Here is a 22920-nt window from a genome sequence, read left to right on the forward strand (position 1 = left end):
TTCAAGCCCCCCTGCCATGGAAAGAGACACCTTCCACTAGACCAGGCTGCTCAAGGCCTCATCCAGCTTGGCTTTGAACACCTTCAGGGTGGGGGCATCCATAACTTCCTTGGGCAACCTGTTCCAGTGTCTCCCCACCCTCACTGCAAGGAATATCTTCCTGATACCCAGTCTAAATACCCCTCCTCAAGTTTCAATACATTCACTCTAGTTCTATCACTACAAGCCCTTGTAAAATGTCCCTTCCTGACTTTCTTGTAGGCCCCTTTCAGGCACTGGGAGGCTGCCTTAAGGTCTTCCCAGAGCCACCTTTTCTGGGGAGACCTTAGAGCAGGCTTCCAGTTTCTGGGAAACTTCAAGATGTGTTTGAATGGAGTGGTCTCTTTCAGCACTCATTAATAAAAGGCTTCTTGAAGAAAACCACTTGTAGCTCTCTTGTAGTCTGCTGCTGAAGCTCTTCATAGAGAGATTGGCCATTGGAATGTGCTGCCCAGGGAGGTGGTGGAGTCACCATCCCTGGAGGTGTTTAGGAGGAGACTGGATGGGGTGCTTGGTGCCATGGTTTAGTTGATTAGATGGTGCTGGGTGATAGGCTGGACTCGATGATCTCAAAGGTCTCTTCCAACCTGGTTAATTCTATATTCTATTTTATTTTGTAGTAAACTGGGTGTTAAGTCTGTCATGTGCTTGGTAGAAAGACAGGGATGAGAACTGGCTGTGATCATATCACTATTGGTGGGTCCTGGAATACTTCTCTGCTTGTTTTAGCTTTTCTGGTCTCTGGTGTCATGTGGTTAGCTTATAGTATGTGAATGTGAATTAGTCTTACTAACACTGTTCACAGCATAATTCCCCTTACCCTTCACCCCTGTAAAGCTGGTGGGGTGTGTTAAGAGGATTGATTGCCCTGATTGGTTGATGTGGGCTGAATGGCTCTTGACAAAGAACTATGAATGCAAGGCTTGCGTGCTGGGGCTTGGTGCACTGCTGCTCATCTGCACACCTTCAAGTACTGAATGTTTGCTCTCATGGGAAAAGCATCAAAAAGAGTTTGATCTAAAATGTCTGCAGCTTGTGTTCATAAATTTGTGAAATAATCTCTCACTTTTTTCCAGTGTGCAGATAGCAATGAATTCTCAGGCAGCTTGGGGTACTTGCAAGCATTCCTTGCTGTGCCTGCCCAAAACTTAAGGCATCTGTGTTCAGGCAGGACTAGGTCTATCTACCCTAAGAATCTACACAGAATGGTTTGGGTTGGAAGGGACCTCCAAAGCTCATCCAGTCCAACCCCTCTGCATTCCACAAGGACATCCTCCCCTAGAGCAGGTTGCTTAGAGCCTTGATGAGTCTGACCTTGCATAGCTCCAGGGATGAGGCCTCAACTACCTCCCTGGGCAACCTGTTGCAGTGTTCCACCACCCTCATGGTGCAGAACTTGTTCCTAACATTCAATCTCTCTTTCTCTAATTTCAAACCATTGTCCCTCATCCTATCACTGCAGAGGTTTGCAAGCAGCCCCTCAGCAGCCTTCTTGTAGCCTCCTTCAGGTACTGGCAGGCTGCTCTTAGGTCTCCCTGGAGCCTTCTCCTCTCTAGGTTGAACACCCCCAGCTCCTTCAGCCTGTCCTTGTAGCAGAGATGTTCCAGCCCCCTGACCATTTTCATGGCCCTTCTCTTGACCTGCTCCCTCAGGTCCATGTCCCTCTTGTGTTGAGGGCTCCAGAGCTGGATGCAGTTCTGCGGGTGAGGTCTCACCAGAGCAGAGTGAAGTGGCAGAATCACCTCTCTCAATCTCCTGGCTATACTTCTTTCCATGCTTTGCAGTAACTATCAGGAGTTGTGAATAGAATTTGCTACATTTAACACTAAGCTTTGAGGTGAAGTTGCTCCAGTGAAGGAGGCTTGGGGGCTGGCCCCTGGCTGTGGCAGATGTTGGTTTGCATCCTTGGGCAGTGTTGTGACGTTGCCTTTTCTGTCTTCCAGATCAGTGTGCGTGTGACCACCATGGATGCTGAGCTGGAGTTTGCCATCCAGCCCAACACTACAGGGAAGCAACTCTTTGATCAGGTAAGTGTGGGAGGAGCTGCAGAAGACCTAAATTTGATACAGATGTGATTTATATGAAGGCAACAGCAAAACTTTTCTGAAGGCTTTGTGATGTCAGCAGCAGTCTGTGCAATAACCCTGAGAGAACTCAATGTAGTAAGAAATTAGACATTTTGTCCAAACTGTTGCATGTTCTTATCTTCAAGAGTGTGTTAGGAGCTCTCCTTGCCTGGAATGAACTGAATTGTTGCTATAGCTCATCATAATGGCAAATCAGTAGATATCTGCAGCCATGATTCAGAGCAAGTCTTACAGGGGAGCTAGTAAGCTGTCCTCAGTTGGCTGACTTGCAGGCATTGTGGAATTGACTTCAGAGCAGTTGGGCTCTAAAGCAGGAGATGCTTAGCTCCGCTTCAAATGGTTCTGCAGTTCTTTAGTGCAGTTGAAGTGATGTTCTATAGTATCAGTCAGGGTTGGAAGGGGCCACAAGGATCATCTAGTTCCAACCCCCCTGCCATGGGCAAGGACACCCCACACTAGATCAGGCTGGCCAGAGCCTCCTCCAGCCTGGGCTTAAACACCTTAAATCCCATCAAGGTCCTGGAAGAAGTCTTAAGATACTGAATTAAGCTGTCTTCACCTGGGTGCCTCAGCCTTTCTCTGCTTCTTTTGCTGGCTAAGCAAATGTCCTTCTACTTCAGTCCAAACAGAAGCAGGGAGGCATGTGCAGCCCAAAGCTGATGTCTTTCCTCAGCTGCTCAAATTGTAGCAGTTGAAACCTTGACAGTCTCCACTGTGTTCCTCTGCTGTAACTCTGAAGGCTGTGGATTTGCTGCTTGGAGGAAAATCTGAACAGTGAATTCATAGTTTAAAGCAAAGTGAAATGAATCTTGGAGTGATGACAAGATGCAGGAACTGCCAGCCCAGATATGTCAGCTATGGGTGTGGCTCAGCAGTGCTAAGTGTTCTGGGGCCAGCTCTGCATCGTGTCTATCTTCATGAAGAGAGAAACCCCAGGGCTGACCCACCCACAGAAGTCAGCTACTTCATTTGGGGCCAGCAAACTTCTTTCCCCAGATGTTTAACCACAAACTACTACTTTCTCTCATGCCTAGCTGGATGATTCAACACTACATATTATACTGCTCTTTGCAGCCCAGCCCTGAAATGGAGGGGATAGAGTGAGATCCCAGGGCTTTACTACAAGAGCATCTTTTCACAGTGGGTAAAGCAGGAAGTCTTTCAGGAGAGCTCCAAGCTGCAGTGTAGCTCTCAGCTGTCTCTGTGTTACCACATAGTAGTTCCTATTTATCTTGGCCCTGTGTGGCCTCAGATCTGACAGTATTTGATTGATAGAAGTGAGAGCTGGATCCTCTCCAGAAACTCTGCATGCAACATGGAAGTCCACCACAGTTAGTCCATGGGAACAGGTGCCCATGAAGCTGAGGTGGCAGAGCCCCAAGTTCATCAAAAGCTGGGCTGGGATTTTTGAGGGGACTGTTCTTCACAGGCAAGCTTCCTAGGATTATCTTCCAGCACCTGTTTTTTGATGTCACAGTATCACCAGGGTTGGAAGAGACCTCAAAGATCATTGAGTCTAACCTGTCACCACAGACCTCATGACTGGGCCATGGCACCAAGTGCCACATCCAATCCCCTCTTGGGTCGTTCAAGCAAAGTAGCAGGTGCTAAGAAGTGACAGCAGTGGAGCCAAGGTTTTAAACCTGCATGTGATTGATCTACTTTGCTAAAATCAGCTCTGGCCCACCTGTAGCTTTTGCTACAAACTGACCTTGTGGTGGCAAACTTGGGCTTCAGAGGTTTTCCTCTGAGATCATCTTTTCATTATGGGAACTCTTCATGTCTTAGTAATTGATTTCGCTCCTTTGTGTCATGTTCTCCCAACAGCTGCCTGCTCTCCTCCCTGCAGTGTCTCACATGGCACCTGTCTAAACAGAAGTTTTGTTTTTTCCATAGCAAACCCTTTGGGAAGAGGGAGACAACCACTGCTGTTGCAGCCCGAGGTGATCATGCAAATGAGGCAGTGTTCAGTTCAGCTAAATCAGATTGTGGGTGGAGGTGGAAGAGGAAATACAACGGTGGGGAGGGTTAGGGGGATTTTGGAGCTAGCTATGAAACATTTGCTGTTTCCTAAAGGTCTGCTGGGCACCATCTCTTTGTACTGTCCATATATCACACTTGCCAGAATAAAGGTTAGACTGTTTTCTACTGCCTAGCACACGAGATTGCCTTGTGGAGGCAGTGATAGGAGTAACAATGAAATGAATGCCCTGGAGCCTCAGCTGTGGCAGATGTTCAGACTTGGACTAAATGATTAGTCCAAGACCTAGCACAAGAGTGTTAGTTAGTGTGGTACCACCACAGTGGTGCTGGTAGAAAGGCTAAGCCTCTGCCAGGGCTTGAGAACGCTGTGAGCAGTAAGGCAGGGAGCTGGCCGTAGATGTGGGGATGTTGAGCCTCCCACTTGGAGCATGAAGGAGGAGTTTCAGTGGCCACTGCTCTGTGAGTGACAGTGGAGTCTAAGCTCAGCTTTGTTTTGTGCCCTGCAATCTAATCATTGTCCCTTTACAACTAAGGAAACTTAATTGCAAAGGAGGTAGCTGTTCAGCTCCTGCCACAGCAGGAAACATTTCATCTTGGTCTCTGAGTGCAGATCCATAACAGACTGTTGTCTGTCCATCTTCTTTTGGGTGGAAAATTCAAGGCTCTTTTCTGTAACAAAAGAGACTTTATGGTCAGACTTAAGAAATATTTGCCTTTCTTTATGTGTTGTATGTGGCCATGCTCAAAGGGATTATTGATCTCTGCATAAAGAACTAACTGAAGACCAAACCAAAACACGGGAGCCTGTAGTGAGCTGACAGTAAACACTGAACTTGCTGCCTGTAGTGTGGAGATGGGGCTCTGAATATACTGTCAGCTGGCATGTGTCCAGCATGTTTCAAATGGCTGAGCTATTTCAGTGGATTAGTTCCTGCAGAGGGATAGCCTGGAGCTGACACTGCTGATGGGGACTAAGCAGTGGCTGCTGTCTGACTGATACCTGTTGGCTCCCTCTCAGTTTCCATCCTGAGCTGGTCTTGGGTCCCATGCTGGGTGTGTAGGAATGAAGTTCACTTTCTAGCTTCCTTAAATGGTTCTGTGCTCCTGGACTTGCCAATTCAGTGTCTTCTGCATGGTGCTGGTTCTAGAAAAGGAGCTGCTTTCATCAGTGATATTCTGGAGGGAAGGGAGAGAGTTCCTCTACAAACCAAGCCTAAGGGTTCTGCTGTTGCAGCACATTGACCTTCTGCTGTGAAACCTGACTTTTGGACTTTCACACTAAAATTTGAAGATGCCATGCATCTTTTTTGCCCTAGAGTGGCCTTTCAGTTTGAGCTGTCTTCAGACTTAAGCAAAAGGGAACCTGCTAAGGATGAGCAGGGTTTCCTCAGTGCGTGGTGCTGTTCAGGCAGTATTTGCTTCCACCTCTTCTGTACAAAAGCAGGTGATTATTATGAGACAACTCTGACTAGGATTTGGAAGAGAGCTTGCATCTAAATAGGAGCTTTATTGGGGGGGGGGGGGGGGGGGGGGAAGTTTGAGCCTGAAGTTCCATAGCAATAACAGATGAGTGGGCTTGAGGTAGAAGCTTGCATATCTCCCTCTTTTGCTGGTTGGTTAAATTCCCAAGTGGATTTTTGTAGTGGTAGAACAATGAAGGTGTTCTACTGATCTGTTTGAAGTAGTCTTCTGCCCCAGAATAGCTGACTGTAGAAATAAAACTGGGCTGATAGCTGTTGCAGTAATGTGCCTTATACTAGAGATGTTCCTGGGACACCCCATCCCCTAGACTTGTGCACAGCATTAGCTTAAAAAGCTTAAGCTTGTGTGCATGGACAAAACCTGGATTAATTGAGACAGGAGTGTACTGTCTGTCTGCTGCAGCTCTGCCTCTGTACCCCTTAGCATCAGCTGCTGAGCTCCAGTGCTTTCTGACATGCACAACCAGGAACTCTGCTCCCATTCCTCAGCTGCTAGTGGTGGGTTCAAAGAAGAGCTTGAGGATGTGCCTGTTTGGGGTGATTACTTCACAGGCACCTTGAAATGCTGCTTTCCTGCAGGTGCAGGGCAGAGACACTGCTTGTTTTCCTTTCCTTAACCCTTTCCTGTGTCACTGAAGTGCAGCTGGACTGGAGACTAGTGTGAACTCCAAGCATTGCTTTGCTTTGTGTGTTTCCTACACGTGAGAGGTTAACACTTTTTTATTCCTTAAGTGCCCTACAGATTTAAGAGCCAGAGCTCCCAAGATTCTGAGTTCCCTTGCCCCACTGTGGCTTGCTTATCTCCTGCAGTGAGTTTAATGGATCTGCATGGTACCAGTTCCTCAGCCTCTACTTTTGTGGTGGCTAAAGCTTACAACACAGGCTGACCAAATCCCTCTTAACTTTTGAGTAACTCCAGCTGAGTGGAGCTGTGTAGTGGTTTGAGCCTTAACTGAGAGTTAAAAGCTCAAATGGGGAAAAGGCTGAGAATCTCTTCCCCACTTCCCCCCCCCCACCTCCTCCCTCCAAATAGGAAGAGGAGGGGAAAAAAAAAAGGTAAGGAGCAAATCCACTAATCAGCAATCTGGAGTCAGCTTGGAAGTAGAGAGGCAAGTAATTTTTTTTTTTTCTTCAAATATATATATATATATAGCAATAACAGGGAATAAGGTTCACAAGGGCAAGGAACAAGAATGGATGGGAGGGGAATAGAAAAAAAATAATACAAAACCAGTCTGTCTCCGAAGAGGCGCAGAGGCAGCAGGGAGAAGGATCAGGTCTGGCCACGTGGCTGAGGAGCAGCTGCAGTAGCTCTCATCCAGCAGAGGCAGGAGCCAAAAAGGAGACCCAACAGCTATGAGGTCCTGCTTTTTATACCCTTGCTGGGCAGGGAGGGGGGAGTGGAACAGACTCAGCTTTCCCAGGGGGGAGACGCCCTTCAGGGAGTGAAAAGTACCCGCAAGCCCTCCACCCTGCTTTCTTCTTTTGTTTTCAGAAAAAGGTGTTAACCCACCACAATCCACCCCTCTGTTCCACTTCCTCTCTCCTGCCACAGCCCCTTCATGTGATTTTGACACATGGTATTTGAATCCTTGGTGCAAGTCTCTTGCTATCCCGGCTTGCTCTCTCCCAGGGCAGTCTCTCTCTCTGCTGATGGTCACTGTAGGTGGTGCTTGAACTGGGCAGGCATGTGGAGAAGAATCAGGAATCAGTCTGTCTTTGAAAGGGAAAGGAAAAGGTCAGGAACAGTCTGTTGCTGTATGGACATAGGGAACAGTCCGTTGCTGTAGGGACATCAGGAACGGGTACAGGTAAGATGATGCTCTTTGGGTTGGTGTGCAGTGGGTACGTTGGGTCCTGGATGCTGGGCTGGTATTAAACTAGGATGGAGAAACTTAGAACAACTTATAACTATTCACATAATTACATTGATGAGTGTTGCCTCCTCTGAGTTCATCCTCTCTCAGCCAGAGTCACGTTCTGCTGTGGGATACACTGAATGTCCCCGGTTTCTAACATAACCCAGTACGTGTGACCAGGCCCCTCAGCTGAGACCACCCCTCGGGTTGGTTTGCCCCCACCAGCAGCAGGAAAAACCCACACTGACTTCCCCAGCAGGTTCTTCTCAGCAATCACAGGAACTCCATCTCCATCCACTGTTTGCAGCAGGTGGGACTGGGCAGGACCAGCTCGGTTCACAGATCCTCTGCTGTTCACTAACCAAGTGGCTTGAGCTAGGTGCTTTTCCCAGTTCCTGAAGGTTCCACCCCCCATGGCTTTTAGGGTGGTCTTTAGCAAGCCATTGTAGCGCTCGACCTTCCCTGCAGCTGGTGCATGGTATGGGATGTGGTAAATCCACTCAATCCCATGTTCCTTTGCCCAGTCCCTTATGAGATGGTTCCTGAAGTGGGTTCCATTGTCTGATTCAATCCTCCCAGGGGTGCCGTGTCTCCACAGGATATGTCTCTCTAGGCCCAGGATGGTGTTGCGAGCAGTGGCATGAGGAACTGGATAGGTCTCCAGCCACCCTGTACTTGCCTCCACCATGGTCAGTACATACTGCTTGCCACTGTGAGACCGAGGAAGGGTGATGTAGTCTACCTGCCAGGCCTCTCCATATTTATATTTCGACCATCTCCCCCCATACCACAGAGGCTTCATGCGCTTGGCCTGCTTGATGGCAGCACAGATGTCACACTCATGGATGACCTGTGAGATGGCCTCCATAGAGATGTCCACAGCTCTGTCCCGAGCCCACCGGTATGTGGCATCTCTCCCTTGGTGGCCAGAAGTGTCATGGGCCCAGCGAGCTAAAAACAGCTCACCCTTGTGTTCCCAGTCCAAGTCTATTTGGGAGATCTTAGCAGCCAGGTCTGCTTGGTGGTTGTGCTTGTGCTCCTCTGTGGCTCTGCTCTTGGGGATGTGTGCATCGATGTGCCGTACCTTGGTTGGCAGCCTGTCCAGGCGGGCGGCGATGTCTTGCCACAGGTCAGCGGCCCAAACAGGCTTCCCTTTTCTCTGCCACCCGTTCCTCCTCCATTCCTTCAGCCACCCCCACAAGGCGTTGGCTACCATCCAGGAGTCAGTGTAGAGGTACAGCACTGGCCAGTTCTCTCGTTCTGCTATATCCAGGGCCAGCTGGACAGCTTTTACCTCTGCGTACTGACTGGATTCACCTTCTCCATCCCTTGCTTCTGCCACTTGCCTTGTTGGGCTCCAGACAGCTGCCTTCCATCTCCGCTTGCTTCCTACAAGCCGGCAGGACCCATCTGTAAATAGAGCATAGCCCTTCTCATTGTCAGGGAGATCATTATATGGGGGAGCCTCCTCAGCACGGGTCACTGTCTGCTCTGGTGGCATTCCAAAGTCAGCACCCTCTGGCCAGTTGGTGATCACTTCCACTATGCCAGGGTGTTCGAAGTTCCCCATCCGAGCTCGCTGAGTTATCAGGGCCATCCACTTACTCCAGGTAGCATCTGTGGCATGATGTGGGGTTGAGCCTCTCCCTTTGAACATCCAGGTCAGGACTGGAAGTCTCGGAGCTAGAAATAGAGGTGACTCAGTCCCAATTACCTCAGAGGCAGCCCGGACGCCCTCATAGGCAGCTAGGATTTCCTTCTCTGTCGCGGTGTAGTTGGCCTCAGAGCCTCTGTACCCCTTACTCCAGAAACCTAGGGGCCTGCCCCTGGTTTCACCAGGAGCCTTCTGCCACAAGCTCCATGTAGGACCATTCTCACCAGCCGCAGTGTACAGCACATTCTTGATCTCTGGCCCCATTCGAACAGGTCCCAGAGCCATAGCATGGACCACCTCTCGTTTGATCTGGTCAAACACCACCTGCTGCTCAGGTCCCCACACAAAATCATTTTTCTTCCTTGTTACATGGAAGAGAGGCTTCACAATTTGACTGTACCCGGGAATGTGCATTTTCCAGAAGCCCACAAGCCCCAAAAATGACTGTGTCTCTTTCTTGTTCGTGGGCTGCACCATAGTGGCTACCCTGTTCACCACCTCCTGAGGGATGTGGCGACGGCCATCCTGCCATTGAACACCCAGGAACTGGATCTCCCTGGCAGGCCCTTTCACCTTGCTTCTCTTGATGGCAAAGCCAGCCTCCAGCAGGATGTCAATTATCCTCTTACCCTTCTGGTAAACTTCCTCTGCTGTCTCACCCCATACAATGATGTCATCAATGAACTGCAGATGCTCAGGAGCTCCACCTTTCTCCAATGCAGTCTGGATCACCTCATGGCAGATGGTTGAGCTATGGACCCAGCCCTGAGGCAACCGATTCCATTGATACTGTACTCCCCTCCAGGTGAAAGCAAACTGTGGCCGGCATTCTTCTGCAATGGGAATGGAGAAAAAGGCATTAGCAATGTCAATTGTGGCATACCACTTGGCCGCCTTCGATTCCAGCTCGTACTGGAGCTCCAGCATGTCCGGCACGGCAGCGCTGATCGGAGGAGTCACTTCATTCAGGCCACGGTAGTCCACAGTCAGTCTCCATTCCCCATTTGCCTTCCGCACTGGCCATATTGGGCTGTTGAAGGGGGAGTGAGCCTTGCTGATCACGCTCTGGCTCTCCAGTCGTCGAATCAGTTGGTGTATGGGGTGCAGAGAGTCTCTGTTGGTCCTGTATTGCCTGCGATGTACTATGCGAGAGGCAATAGGTAACTTCAAATCCTGCACCTTATGGCTGCCCACTACGGAGGGGTCATCTGAAAGCTCGGGCATGGTGGACAGCTGTTCTTTGCCTGCAGTCTCCACAGCTGCCACCCCAAACGCCCACTTGTGCCCCCTAGGGTCCTTGAAGCATCCCTCCCGCAGAAAGTCAATGCCAAGAATGCAAGGTGCATCTGGACCAGTCACTATGTCGTGCTTTCCCCATTCATTCCCGGTCAGGCTTATCTCAGCTTGCAGTACAGTCAAGTCTTGTGAGCCTCCTGTGACTCCTTGAATGCTTATGGACTCAGCACCTTTGTACCCCGATGGTATCAGGGTGCATTGGGCCCCTGTGTCCACCAGAGCTCGGTACTTCAGGGCTTCTGAAGTGCCAGGCCATTTCACGTACACATCCCAGTATACTCTGTTATCCCTGGCCTCCACCTGGCTGGAGGTAGGGCACCTCTAATGCTGGCGGCAATGTCCACACTTGTCACATGGCCCTGTGTTACTAGGGGAAGGGTCTCTTGAGCGAGAGGGACCACTCCAGGAAACTGGGGCAGCTCTTCTCCTAGATGAGTTATCTGCGTGGTGCCCACCTTGCAGTTCCCGCACCCTGTTCCAGAGGGCAGAGGTGGGTTGGCCATGCCAGGTGTCCATGTCCTCTCCATGGTCACAGAGGAACCTCCACAGAGACCCCCTTGACATTCCCCGATTGGCTTGGGGTGATCTCCTAGGGGAAGGTCGCCTGTTCCTGATTGCTGAAACCTGGACCCATTCTGAAGGAGAAGGGGAAAAGGAGGCATCGCTCCCCTTTTTCAGTTCAGACATGGAGGTCTTGATCTCTTTGACAATGTCTTTAGCCATAGTTTCTATGGCTGAGATCAGGGGTTTCTGATTTACGCTGTCCTCATATTCCCTTAAATCATTGGCAAACTCACAGACAGTTTTAGGACTTCCATCCTGTCCAGTCAAGAGTATCCCTCCTAATGTGTGAGCATATTTCTGAGGAGCACCCTGGGTGAGTTTCTTTACGAAGGGCCGTCTCATGGGCACCTCATCTGGGTCCGAAGGGAGCTGGCCATCCCCATAAATTATTTCCATCACGGCCATCTGCCTCAGATACCGAATGCCCTGTTCCATAGTTGTCCATCTAACTGGGGCCCAGGGCAGGTCATCTCTTGAGCGGTACCGGCTCTTGATGGCGTTCAGAATCCGGGCCCAGAGAGTGTGTATTCCATCAAGTTTGGCTAACTCCTTGTCCAGACCAGCATCACGAGTCAGGGAGCCTAAAAGCTTTGCCTCCCTCTTATCCAGGTCCACTGTGTCCACCCCCTCGTCCCAGCATCTCAGGGCCCAGCTTAGTATTGGCTCACCCTCTTTCCTGGCGTAGTCCAGACGAGTTTGCCTTAGTTCCTTTCTGGGCAGCGATGTAACAGTTATTTCCTGGTCTGAATCATCTTCATCCACCGCTGGGTTCTGTGAGCTGCTGGGGCCTGCTGAGGTTCCTTCCTCACCATCCGTGCTTGGCGATGATTTTTGATTTCTTTTCCTGCGTGTGGTGACCGGTGCTAGAGAGACTGCATTGGCAGGAGCATCAGGGGTCAACTGTGGGACTGCTGGTGGTGGGGCAAACCCTTGTGCCTGGGGCTCAGGCTGAGAGCTGGCACAGTCATTACAACCTGACCCCTCCCTCTTTGTGTCTACAGAGTGCTTACAATGCCCACAGCAGACACGCCCCCAGTCATTAAAGAGCACAAAGGAGTGTGTTATCACCCTCCAAACAGCTCTTAATGGCTTAGCTAGTCCTCCACCCAACACGGTCCCAGCAAATGCCACTATAAGGATTACATTTAGGCATATGGAGCATATTGCAACGTAGAGCAATTTTCCATCACAGGCACTTTTATCTACACCATTGGTTTCATAACTTGCTTCAGGAAAGTTTCCTATATTAGAAAAGTTACCACTGACAGTGAAATTCAATGAATTCAAGAGATACATGCCTAACTTAATTGGTAAAGTTTTTATCCACTTGATCAGCATCTCTATCGTTAACCACACCACGTGGTACGTTATTAATTTGTAGATGTGGGTCCAAAAGATCCAGCCAAAAGCCCATGAAAAGGCTTGGACCATCAGGTTCTTTAAAATTGCCATTTCTACTTCAAGCTCCTTTTTCAGAAAAAAAAAAAAAAAAAAGGTATTGCTTTCCCAATACAAGATCAATTTCCAAGCCCCACGTTGGAGGCGCCAAAAATTGTAGTGGTTTGAGCCTTAACTGAGAGTTAAAAGCTCAAATGGGGAAAAGGCTGAGAATCTCTTCCCCACTTCCCCCCCCCCACCTCCTCCCTCCAAATAGGAAGAGGAGGGGAAAAAAAAAAGGTAAGGAGCAAATCCACTAATCAGCAATCTGGAGTCAGCTTGGAAGTAGAGAGGCAAGTAATTTTTTTTTTTTCTTCAAATATATATATATATATAGCAATAACAGGGAATAAGGTTCACAAGGGCAAGGAACAAGAATGGATGGGAGGGGAATAGAAAAAAAATAATACAAAACCAGTCTGTCTCCGAAGAGGCGCAGAGGCAGCAGGGAGAAGGATCAGGTCTGGCCACGTGGCTGAGGAGCAGCTGCAGTAGCTCTCATCCAGCAGAGGCAGGAGCCAAAAAGGAGACCCAACAGCTATGAGGTCCTGCTTTTTATACCCTTGCTGGGCAGGGAGGGGGGAGTGGAACAGACTCAGCTTTCCCAGGGGGGAGACGCCCTTCAGGGAGTGAAAAGTACCCGCAAGCCCTCCACCCTGCTTTCTTCTTTTGTTTTCAGAAAAAGGTGTTAACCCACCACAAGCTGTTTGAAGTAAAAGTGGCTGAGCTTTGTGAGGAAAGAGACTGTAGACAAGACTTTAGCCTTGACAAGGTCCTACCTAGCTGTGTTTAAAATATGTGAGACTGCTCTGGAGCACTTGAAAGCACTGAACCAAAAACTTGCTATGGCAATTTCATGGTAGAAAGCAGCAGTCTCTGGACCATGGCTGATGCCTCCAGCAAACCCCAAAACTCTTGTTTGTGTAATGAGTGGCTGAGTGGTGCAGAAACTGTCTCCAGTTTCACAGGAATGTGTAGAAGTGGCTTCTAGGAAGGCAGTAGTCCAACCAGAAATACCCTGCTTGTTTCTAAAGAAGCCCTTCTCTGGACACCTTCCAGCACCTCCACATCCCTCTTGTAATAGGGGCTCCAGAACTGGAGGCAGTACTCCAGGTGGGGTCTCACCAGAGCTGAGTAGAGGGGGAGGATCACCTCCCTTGCCCTGCTGGCCACACTTCTCCTGATGCAGCCCAGGATCTGATTGGCTTTGTGGGCTGCAAGTGCACACTGAGAGCTCATGTTGAGCTTCTCGTCCACCAGCACCCCCAAGTCTCTCTCCTCAGGGCTGCTTTCCAGCCAGTCCCTGCCCAGCCTGGATTTGTGCCTGGGATTGCCTCAACCCAGCTGCAGGACCCTGCCCTTGGTCTTGTTGAACGGAGCTCCTGAGGTTGGCTTGTGCCCACCTCTCCAGCCTGTCAAGGTCCCTCTGGATGGCCTCCCTTCCCTCCAGCCTGTCTGCTGCACCACACAGCTTGGTGTCATCATCAAACTTGCTGAGGGTGCACTCAATGCCACTGTCCATGGCACCCACAAAGATGTTGAACAAGACAGGTCCCAGGACTGATCCCTGAGGAACTCTGCTTGTCCCTGGCCTCCACTGGGACATGGAGCCATTGACAGCCACTCTTTGGGTGCAGCCATCAAGCCAGTTCCTTATCCATCTAGTGGTCACCCATCACACCCATGTGTCACCAGCCTGGAGACCAGGATGTGGTGCGGGACAGTGTCGAAGGCTTTGCTTAGGTCCAGGTAAACTATGGGATGTGAAATTGGATGTGGGATATTTGACTATGGAATGTGAAATTGCAGGTGTGGCAGCAGCTCAGAGCTCCTCCAGCAATAAGGTTTGCTAGCAGCTTGCTCTCAGAAGTACTCAACAGGCCTAGCATAAAAAGGAGAGGGGCCCACATCATTAGGACAGTAGGTGAGATTCAAGACAGATGTATTGTGCACTGTAACCTGGGATGCTTTGGCTCTGGAACTTGGCCTGAGTGGGAAGTTACTTCCTCTGCTTGCATGCTTTGGTCTTGCTCATGTGTAGAAAGTGCTTCCATGCACAGCCTGCACTTGTTACTAGCATGGTGGTGTATCTCCTGGGCTGAGGATGAAGGTGACCTTCAATCATCATCATGATGCTAAAATCACGTTTAACAGGCTGCCTGCAGCTTCCCTCCTGCTGTGGGGCAGCACTTGGTGAAAGGCAAGGACATAGATCAGAGGGAGATGGGTGAGTGTTGAGGGGAAGAACAGGAAGAGAAGTAAGGAGTAAGAAGCAGCAAGAGAAAAGGCTACCTGGAAAACTCTTTTCCTTCCCTGAACATAAGTCCAAAGTGGTACTAATGTGTGCTTAGAGTGCCTGCAGAAGGTGAGGGGAGAGCCACCAGAACTGCACCTTTCTCCTTGAGGCAGAATCACTTGCTGAGTGGAAATTTAAGCTAGTGGTACTTGATGAAGAGCTTTATCATGGCTGGTGAAGGTACCATGGGGCTGCTGGATTTTAAGGCTGCCTGTAATCTGTTGCCAGTTGTAGACTTGACCTCGTGGTGCAGGCCAAACAAGATCCAGGGACTGATGAATGCTCTCCCTGGCACAAAGAACAGATGTCACTCCCCAGCCCAGAGTGTGAACTAGGTATTTAAGTGTAGTGGTCTGTGATAAACAGTGCTTTGTGTTCTCCTCTCCTGTGTGCCAGCCTCTCTCCATCCTCTGCCAGGAGCTGTCTGCTTTCTGGAACATCTCACAGTTCAGCAGGGCTCTGGAAGCTGCACGCCCCCAAGCACAACCGAGCTGTGAGCTGCCAGCCAGGCTCCTCGCAGCTGCAGAAAGCTGGCTCTGCCTGCTTTTTGCCTCGCTAAATGGAGCTCAGTCAGCCCCTGAAGCTGAGGTGGGAAGGCAGGCTGTCTCTCCCTCCCACCCCTGCCTCGATTCAGTAGCAGCTCGGGGGTGTGCTGCTGTGTGCGGCGCTGTCTGCCCAGTCCCTTCTTGTCACCGCCATTGCTGTGCAGGCTTCTGCTGCGGAATAAAAGTCCTTTTGTGCCGGGCCCTGGTGTGATGCCTTTCAGTTCCTTGCTGGCAGACCAGCTTGTTGCATTCCCAGGCATAAGCTGCTGACAAATGGAAGTGAGGCAAGCAGACACATCAGCGGAGGGGGGAGCTTCCATCCCATTCAGATGTTAATGCTGCCAAGAACAGAGCTTTCCTTAGGCCCTGGGACAGCCTTTCTTCCTCCTTGTTCCACGTGCTTCCAGGGCATCCAGCAAACTCTGATTCTTCTCTGCAGCACACTGGGTGGGGTGCACAAGTCAAGGTTCATCTGCCCCAGGTTTCTGTGTTTACAGGGGCTACAGGCCAGCTCTCCAGGTCATATTTGAGCAAGGACAGCCTGAACCATTTCATGGACTCCTGTGGGATGATGTACACAGCCTACAGGATCTGACATCAGTTCAGTCTCTGTGCTACCCATAGCATGCCTCTGCTGAAAGCTTCTGTTGGTTTGGAATCTGAAAAGAACTAGAGCCCTGGTGCTGCTTTTGTAAGGCCAGAAGAAATGTTTGATCCAAGCCCTCAATCTAAGTAGTAATGAGTCTGTAGGGACCCTCTGTCTTTGGGTCTGTGTCTTGTCAGTGCTAGAGACAGCATGAGAAGGGAACAGAGTGTATCCTTAGGATTCAACAAGGAATTAATTGAGAAGGAGGTAGGCATTTAGGAAGAAATCATAACATGTGGGACAATTCAACACAAGATTACTTCAGCTTACCTGGCAGAGGACACACCATGACCAGGCAGCTGCTTTTACCCCAAGCAAGGCTTATCTCTTGCTCTGCAGTTGAGTCCCTAGGAAGGAGGGGAGCTGTGAGCAAGCCCAAGGGGTGGGTGGTGTGTAAAAGCAGCTTCCAGTGCTGTACTTTAGGCACTGTGACAACCTCAAGACAAATGTGTTCTCCTTTCCACTTCCTTGTTCATATACTTGCAAAGGAGGCACTTTGCTGTCACCTCTCTTACTAGGCAACTCCTGGGCGTTAGGGAGAGACTTGGGGGAACTTAAACTTCTACACCCTGTGGCATGTCCCAGACTTGACAGGGCACAAAGCTGTGCCTTCCTGCTAGTGAACAGGCTTTGCCCAGAAGCTTCCCCCTCCCTTTTACCAGCAGTGGCATTATACTGCAGTAGTCTTGCCCCCCCATGAGGCTCTTGTCTCTTGTTACAGTATGTCTGTAGAGCCTCCTGGGTACACCCAAGTTGTGCTAGGGGAATCACAGAATGTTAGGGGTTGGAAGGGACCTCAAAAGATGATGTAGTCCAACTCCCCTGCCAGAGTAGGGTCACAGAATTGTAAGGGACCTCAAGGATCATCCAGTTCCAACCCCCCTGCCATGGGCAGGGATACCTCACACTAGAGCAGGTTGCCCAGAGCCGCATCCAGCCTGGCCTTAAAAACAACTAAAGGGAGAGATTGTAGGGTGGTGTAGTTCAGTTCTGTGGTGGCTGCTTGTGCTGGCACAAGGGGGGGTGTATTGATTACCTACTGCAGTACCTCTGAATGGTGCCACTCCTTGAAGAGCTGCCTGAAAGGCCTGCCCACAGCTATGAGTGGGGTAAATACAAATTGCTAAGTGGCACAGCCTGGCAGGGTGATTCAGGGCTTGCCCAGGAGTAGGACATTTGAATGACCTGCAAATGGAGCTGTGTGCTCGATTCCCAGCAGCTGGTGCACCTGTCAGACCTGTTGCATTGTGTTCTGGCTATACAGTGGTGCCTTAGGAGTAGCTGAAGAAAATAGTGTCACTGCTGGGGTTTATAAATAGCAAGAAGCCTGAGAGAGATGAGGGAGAGGGAAGAATGCATCTCCCACTTGAGACCTCTCAGGTGCCCTTTGTGTTCATCTGAGCTTACCTCTGGCAGTGCCCTCTGCCACCACTGAGACTAACTCATCTCCCTGGGGCTCTTGCCTGCTGTCTGTCTTTCAGGTTGTCAAGACAATTGGTCTAAGAGAGGTCTGGTTTTTTGGACTTCAGTATCAGGACACCAAGGGCTTCTCCACATGGCTGAAATTGAACAAAAAGGTAGGTTGGCTCTAATCTTTCCTGGGTGTTTGCTCTAATCTTGGGTTCCCTTCTCTTGAAGGGCAGGTTCACTCTCTTTTTGTCAGGGTCAGGGATCTGGTTTTGCCTCTCCACACACCTGAAGTACTGCAAGATTGGTGAGTTGGTGTGGCCTTCCTTCAGTCCACATCCCACACCCAAGGTGCAGGAGTCATGGTGTCTGGCCTGGTCCTGTTGGCTCTCTGGGCAGACCTGTGACCCTTCCTGGTAACACACTGTTGTGGTGCTTGTGTGACCATCTTGGAGAGAAGCCTGGAGAGGAACTCACCTAGCACTGATCATAACTAATGGCTTTTCATAAGCCCTGTGGGGAGAGGTGATGAAGTAGAATAGAATTAAATTAACCAGGTTGGAAGAGATCTTTGAGATCATCCAGTCAAACCTATCACCCAACACCATCTAATCAACTGAACCATGGCACCAAGTGCCTCATCCAGTCTCTTCCTAAACACCTCCAGGGATGGTGACTCCATCACCTCCCTGGGCAGCACATTTCAATGGCCAATCTCTCCTTCTGTGAAGAACTTCTTCCTAACATCCAGCCTAAACTTCCCCTGGCACAGCTTGAGACTGTGTCCTCTTGTTCTGTTGGTGGTTGCCTGGGAGAAGAGACCAACCCCCACCTGGCTACAACCTCCCTTCAGGGAGTTGTAGACAGCAATGAGGTCTCCCCTGAGCCTCCTCTTCTCCAGGCTAAGCAACCCCAGCTCCCTCAGCCTCTCCTCACAGGGCTGTACTCCAGACCCCTCCCCAGCTTTGTTGCCCTTCTCTGGACACCTTCCAGCATCTCAACATCTTTCCTAAACTGGGGGGCCCAGAACTGGACACAGGACTCAAGGTGTGGCCTAACCAGTGCTGAGTCCAGGGCAGAATGACCTCTGTGCTCCTGCTGGCCACACTGTTCCTGCTGCAGGCCAGGATGCCATTGGCCTCCTTGGCCACCTGGGCACACTGCTGGCTCTTGTTCAGCCTGCTATCCACAGTAAACCAGGTGTTTAGCGCTACTGAAGTGACAATCCTTGGGTTTTCTGCCTGCTCAGTTCTGTGTTGGAAAGGAGAATTAGTTTTCTGATGGGTGCTTGTCTCCCTGTTCATAAACCTGCTGCCCTTCACTGGCTCCTGGGGCTACAAACTCTGCTGCCTCTGTTGCAGGTAACAGCTCAGGATGTCCGCAAGGAGAGCCCTCTGCTTTTCAAGTTCCGTGCCAAGTTCTACCCCGAGGATGTGGCGGAGGAGCTGATCCAGGACATCACGCAGCGCCTCTTCTTCCTCCAAGTGAAGGAGGCCATTCTGAACGATGACATTTACTGCCCTCCAGAAACAGCTGTCCTCCTGGCTTCTTATGCTGTCCAGTCCAAATATGGAGACTTCAACAAAGAGGTGCACAAGTCTGGCTACCTTGCTAGTGACAAACTGCTCCCACAGAGGTAAGCGAGCCTGCGTAGTCCTAAACCACCTTTCACACACAGAATCACCAAGGTTGGAAGAGACCTCAAAGATCATCAAGTCCAACCTGTCACCACAGACCCCATGACTAAACCATGGCACCAAGTGCCACATCCAGTCCCCTCTTGAACACCTCCAGGGATGGTGACTCACCACCTCCCTGGGCAGCACATTCCAATGGCTAACAACTCTCTCTGTGAGGAACTTTCTCCTCACCTCCAGCCTAAACTTCCCCTGGTGCAGCTTGAGACTGTGTCCTCTTGTTCTGGTGCTGGTTGCTAGAGAGAAGAGACCAACCCCCACTTGGTTACAACTTCCCTTCAGGTCATTGTAGACAGCAATGAAGTCTCCCCTGAGCCTCCTCTTCTCCAGGCTAAGCAACCCCAGCTCCCTCAGCCTCTCCTCACAGGGCTGTGCTCCAAACCCCTCCCCAGCTTTGTTGCCCTTCTCTGGACACCTTCCAACAACTCAGTATCCTTCTTAAACTGAGAACTGGACACAGTGCTCAAGGTGTGGCCTAACCAGTGCTGAGTACAGGGGCAGAATGACTTCCCTGCTCCTGCTGGCCACACTATCACCATCACTGGAGGTGTTTAGGAAGAGCCTGGCTGGGGCGCTTGGTGCCATGGTTTAGTTGATGAGATGGTGTTGGGTGATAGGTTGGACTCAATGATCTCAAAGGTCTTTTCCAACCTGGTTAATTCTATTCTATTCTAAACATACCTTGTACTCACTTATTTTTTTCAGAGTTCTGGAGCAGCACAAGCTTAACAAAGACCAGTGGGAGGAGAGGATCCAGGTGTGGCATGAGGAACATCGAGGAATGATCAGGTAACTGATGCAGTGTGAAACTGCTGTCTTTAAAGTCATGTTCTAAGTGCTAGTGTGGTGTATGAATGCATGCAAAAACCTCTGCCTTGCTTCAGGGTGAGCTGGCATTCTTCAGCTGTTTTGCTCAGAGTAACTAGATTCAGATGCCCCTGCTAGTCCTGGGGATCCTGTTCCAGTGCCTTAGTAAAACAAAACTGAGTTTGCAGAGTTTGTTTTTATCTGCTAGGGTGGTGCTTTCATAGTATCATAGTTCCTGTCAGGGTTGGAAGGGACCACAAGGATCATCTAGTTCCAACCCCCCTGCCATGGGCAGGGACACCCCACACTACATCAGGCTGGCCACAGCCTCATCCAGCCTGGGCTTAAACACCTCCAGGGACAGGGCCCCAACCACCTCCCTGGACAACCCATTCCAGGGCTTCACCACTCTCATGGGGAAGAACCTCCTCCTCACCTCCAGCCTGAATCTCCCCACCTCCAGCTTCATTCCATTCCCCATTTGCCAGCTTGTTGCTGCTCTGCCCCACCTAGGAAAGACAGCACCTCCTTGTTCTAGCTGCTTATATACTCAACAAAGATCATCTGCTTTCTTTTTGCACACTGCAGAGAAGATGCTGTCCTGGAGTACCTGAAAATTGCACAGGATCTGGAAATGTATGGTGTGAACTACTTCAGCATTAAGAACAAGAAGGGCTCTGAGCTCTGGCTAGGTGTAGATGCTCTTGGACTCAACATTTATGAGCAGAATGACAGGTAACCAACTCCCTCTCCTCTGCCTTTCTGGTATAAAGGCAACAAATCTCAAATCTAGAAGCAAACTCTACGATTCCTCTGTCTGCTTTGTTTCTTGATGCTGCCAGCATGATCCATGAAACACAGCTTTGGACCAAAACCCACAAGAAACTCACACAGCAGCCTAGTTTTCCTGTTGTGCCTTGCCTTCCTGCCACAGATGCATTTTCCACTTCTGGTTTCCATTAGAACACAAGGAAAGCAGAATCAGAAAACTGCTTCTAATGCTTCTAGTTCATCTGCCTGACTTAGTTTTGTTTGCTGGCTCCAGTCAATGTGAGAGCACTGAAATAGGAGGGTGGGTTTAGTAGAATCTTGAGCTTTATGGTGCACAGAAAGAATCTGGAATGGTTTGGGGCTCTTACTCCCTTTTGCTTTCCATTTCTGCAGGTTAACACCGAAAATTGGCTTCCCTTGGAGTGAGATCAGAAATATCTCTTTCAATGACAAGAAATTTGTTATCAAGCCTATTGACAAGAAAGCACCAGTAAGCAGCAACATTCCAGTTACACTTTTTGGGGGGGGGAGCTTCTTAAAACAGAATTATTTTACATTTGATGTGTTTCTTTTGAATTGCAGACAGCACTTTCAGTAATAATGTCAACACTGAACTGAGCACTGCTCCACTACCTGATCTGTTCAGGGCAGTGGGCACAGAATGAGTCTAATGGCAGGCAAGGGGATAATTGGAGTTGGTTTCTGGCTAGGAATATGGCATCCAGTTCTGGGCTCCCCAGTTCAAGAGGGACAGGAATCTACTTGAGAGAGTCCAAGGGAGGACTACAAGGATGTTTGAGACTGGAGCACTGCCTTATGAGGAAAGGCTGAGAGACCTGAGCCTGTTTAGTCTGGAAAGGAGAAGACTGAGAGGGGAATCTAATCAATGTCTATAAATACCTGAGGGTTGGATGTCAGGAAGGAAGGGAGAGGGACAGCCTCTGCTCACTTGCACCCTGTGATAGGACAAGGGGCAATGGATAGAAACTGCAGCACAGGAAGTTCCACCTCGACATGAGGAAGAACTTCTTTACTGTGAGGGTCACAGAGCAGTGAAACAGGCTGCCCAGAGAAGTTGTGGAGTCTTCTCTGGAGACTTTCAAGACCTATCTGGATGGGTACCTGTGTCACCTCCACTAGATTCTATGGCCCTGCTCTGGCAGGGGGGTTGGACTTGAAGATCTCAAGAGGTCTCTTCCAACCCCTAACATCCTGTGATAATAGAGTAGAATAGAATTAACCAGGTTGGAGGAGGCCTTTGAGATCACAGAGTCCAACCTATCACCCAACACCGTCTAATCAACTGAACCATGGCACCAAGTGCCTCAGCCAGGCTCTTCCTAAACACCTCCAGTGATGGTGACTCCACCACCTCCCTGGGCAGCACATCCCAATGGCCAATCTCTCTTTCTGGGAAGAACTTTTTCCTAACATCCAGCCTAAACCTCCCCTGGCACAGCAATAAGGTCACCCCTGAGCCTCCTCTTCTCCAGGCTAAGCGACCTCAGCTCCCTCAGCCTCTCCTCACAGGGCTGTGCTCCAGACCCCTCCCCAGCTTTGTTGCCCTTCTCTGGACACCTTCCAGCAGCTCAACATCTTTCCTAAACTGAGGGGCCCAGAACTGGACACAGGACTCAAGGTGTGGCCTAACCAGTGCTGAGTCCAGGGCAGAATGACTTCCCTGCTCCTGCTGGCCACATCGTTTCTGATCCAGGCCAGGATGCTATTGGCCTCCTTGGCCACCTGGGCACCTTGCTGGCTCAACCAGTACCTCCAGGTCCTTTTCTGCCTGGCTGGTCTCCAGCCACTCTGTCCCCAGCCTGTAGCACTGCCTGGGGTTGCTGTGGCCAAAGTGTAGAACCCAGCACTCAGATGTGTTCAATCTCATGCCCTTGGACTTTGCCCATCTGCCCAGCCTGGCAAGGTCCCTCTGCAGAGCTCTCCTCCTGACTGCAGAGGGGGTCAGACTAGCTAACCTTTGGAGGTCCCTTCCCACCCAGCCTGCTCTAGGATTCTAATGCTGGTGCTTTGCTGTCCCAAGGACTTTGTGTTCTATGCCCCTCGGTTACGGATCAACAAGCGGATCCTGGCGCTGTGCATGGGCAACCACGAGCTCTACATGCGCAGGCGTAAGCCGGACACCATCGAGGTGCAGCAGATGAAAGCACAGGCTCGGGAGGAGAAGCACCAGAAACAGATGGAGAGGTTGGTAGGGCTCTGAGTAGCCTGGGCTTTGTCAGTCACTGCATGATAGCGTCGTGTGCTGGCAGCACCTTCGTGTGCTTGAGCCAAAACCAGAGCAGACTGCTTTCCGCTTCGGCAGGCCGCAGGGGGTGGTGGAAAACGGCCCT

General features: G+C 50.3%; 1 protein-coding gene across 3 annotated transcripts in view; it reads left to right on the plus strand.

The window, feature by feature from the left end:
• The window catches only part of MSN (moesin), a 59151-nt gene that overhangs the window by 30844 nt on the left and 5387 nt on the right, over positions 1-22920 (plus strand). For 2 of the 3 annotated variants that reach the window (XM_068157582.1, XM_068157580.1), the window contains exons 2-8: positions 1983-2066; positions 17369-17464; positions 18656-18930; positions 19697-19780; positions 20387-20533; positions 20963-21059; positions 22611-22774. In XM_068157582.1, coding sequence (XP_068013683.1) covers positions 1983-2066; positions 17369-17464; positions 18656-18930; positions 19697-19780; positions 20387-20533; positions 20963-21059; positions 22611-22774 — 947 coding nt within the window. Of the gene's footprint in view, positions 1-1928; positions 2067-17368; positions 17465-18655; positions 18931-19696; positions 19781-20386; positions 20534-20962; positions 21060-22610; positions 22775-22920 lie in introns of those variants that run through there. The other variant, XM_068157581.1, reaches the window with a different exon arrangement.

Source organism: Melanerpes formicivorus, unplaced genomic scaffold (genome assembly GCF_026170545.1).
Source record: "Melanerpes formicivorus ecotype bairdi unplaced genomic scaffold, bMelFor1.0.p_v2 SCAF_37, whole genome shotgun sequence".
NCBI classification, from domain to species: domain Eukaryota; kingdom Metazoa; phylum Chordata; class Aves; order Piciformes; family Picidae; genus Melanerpes; species Melanerpes formicivorus.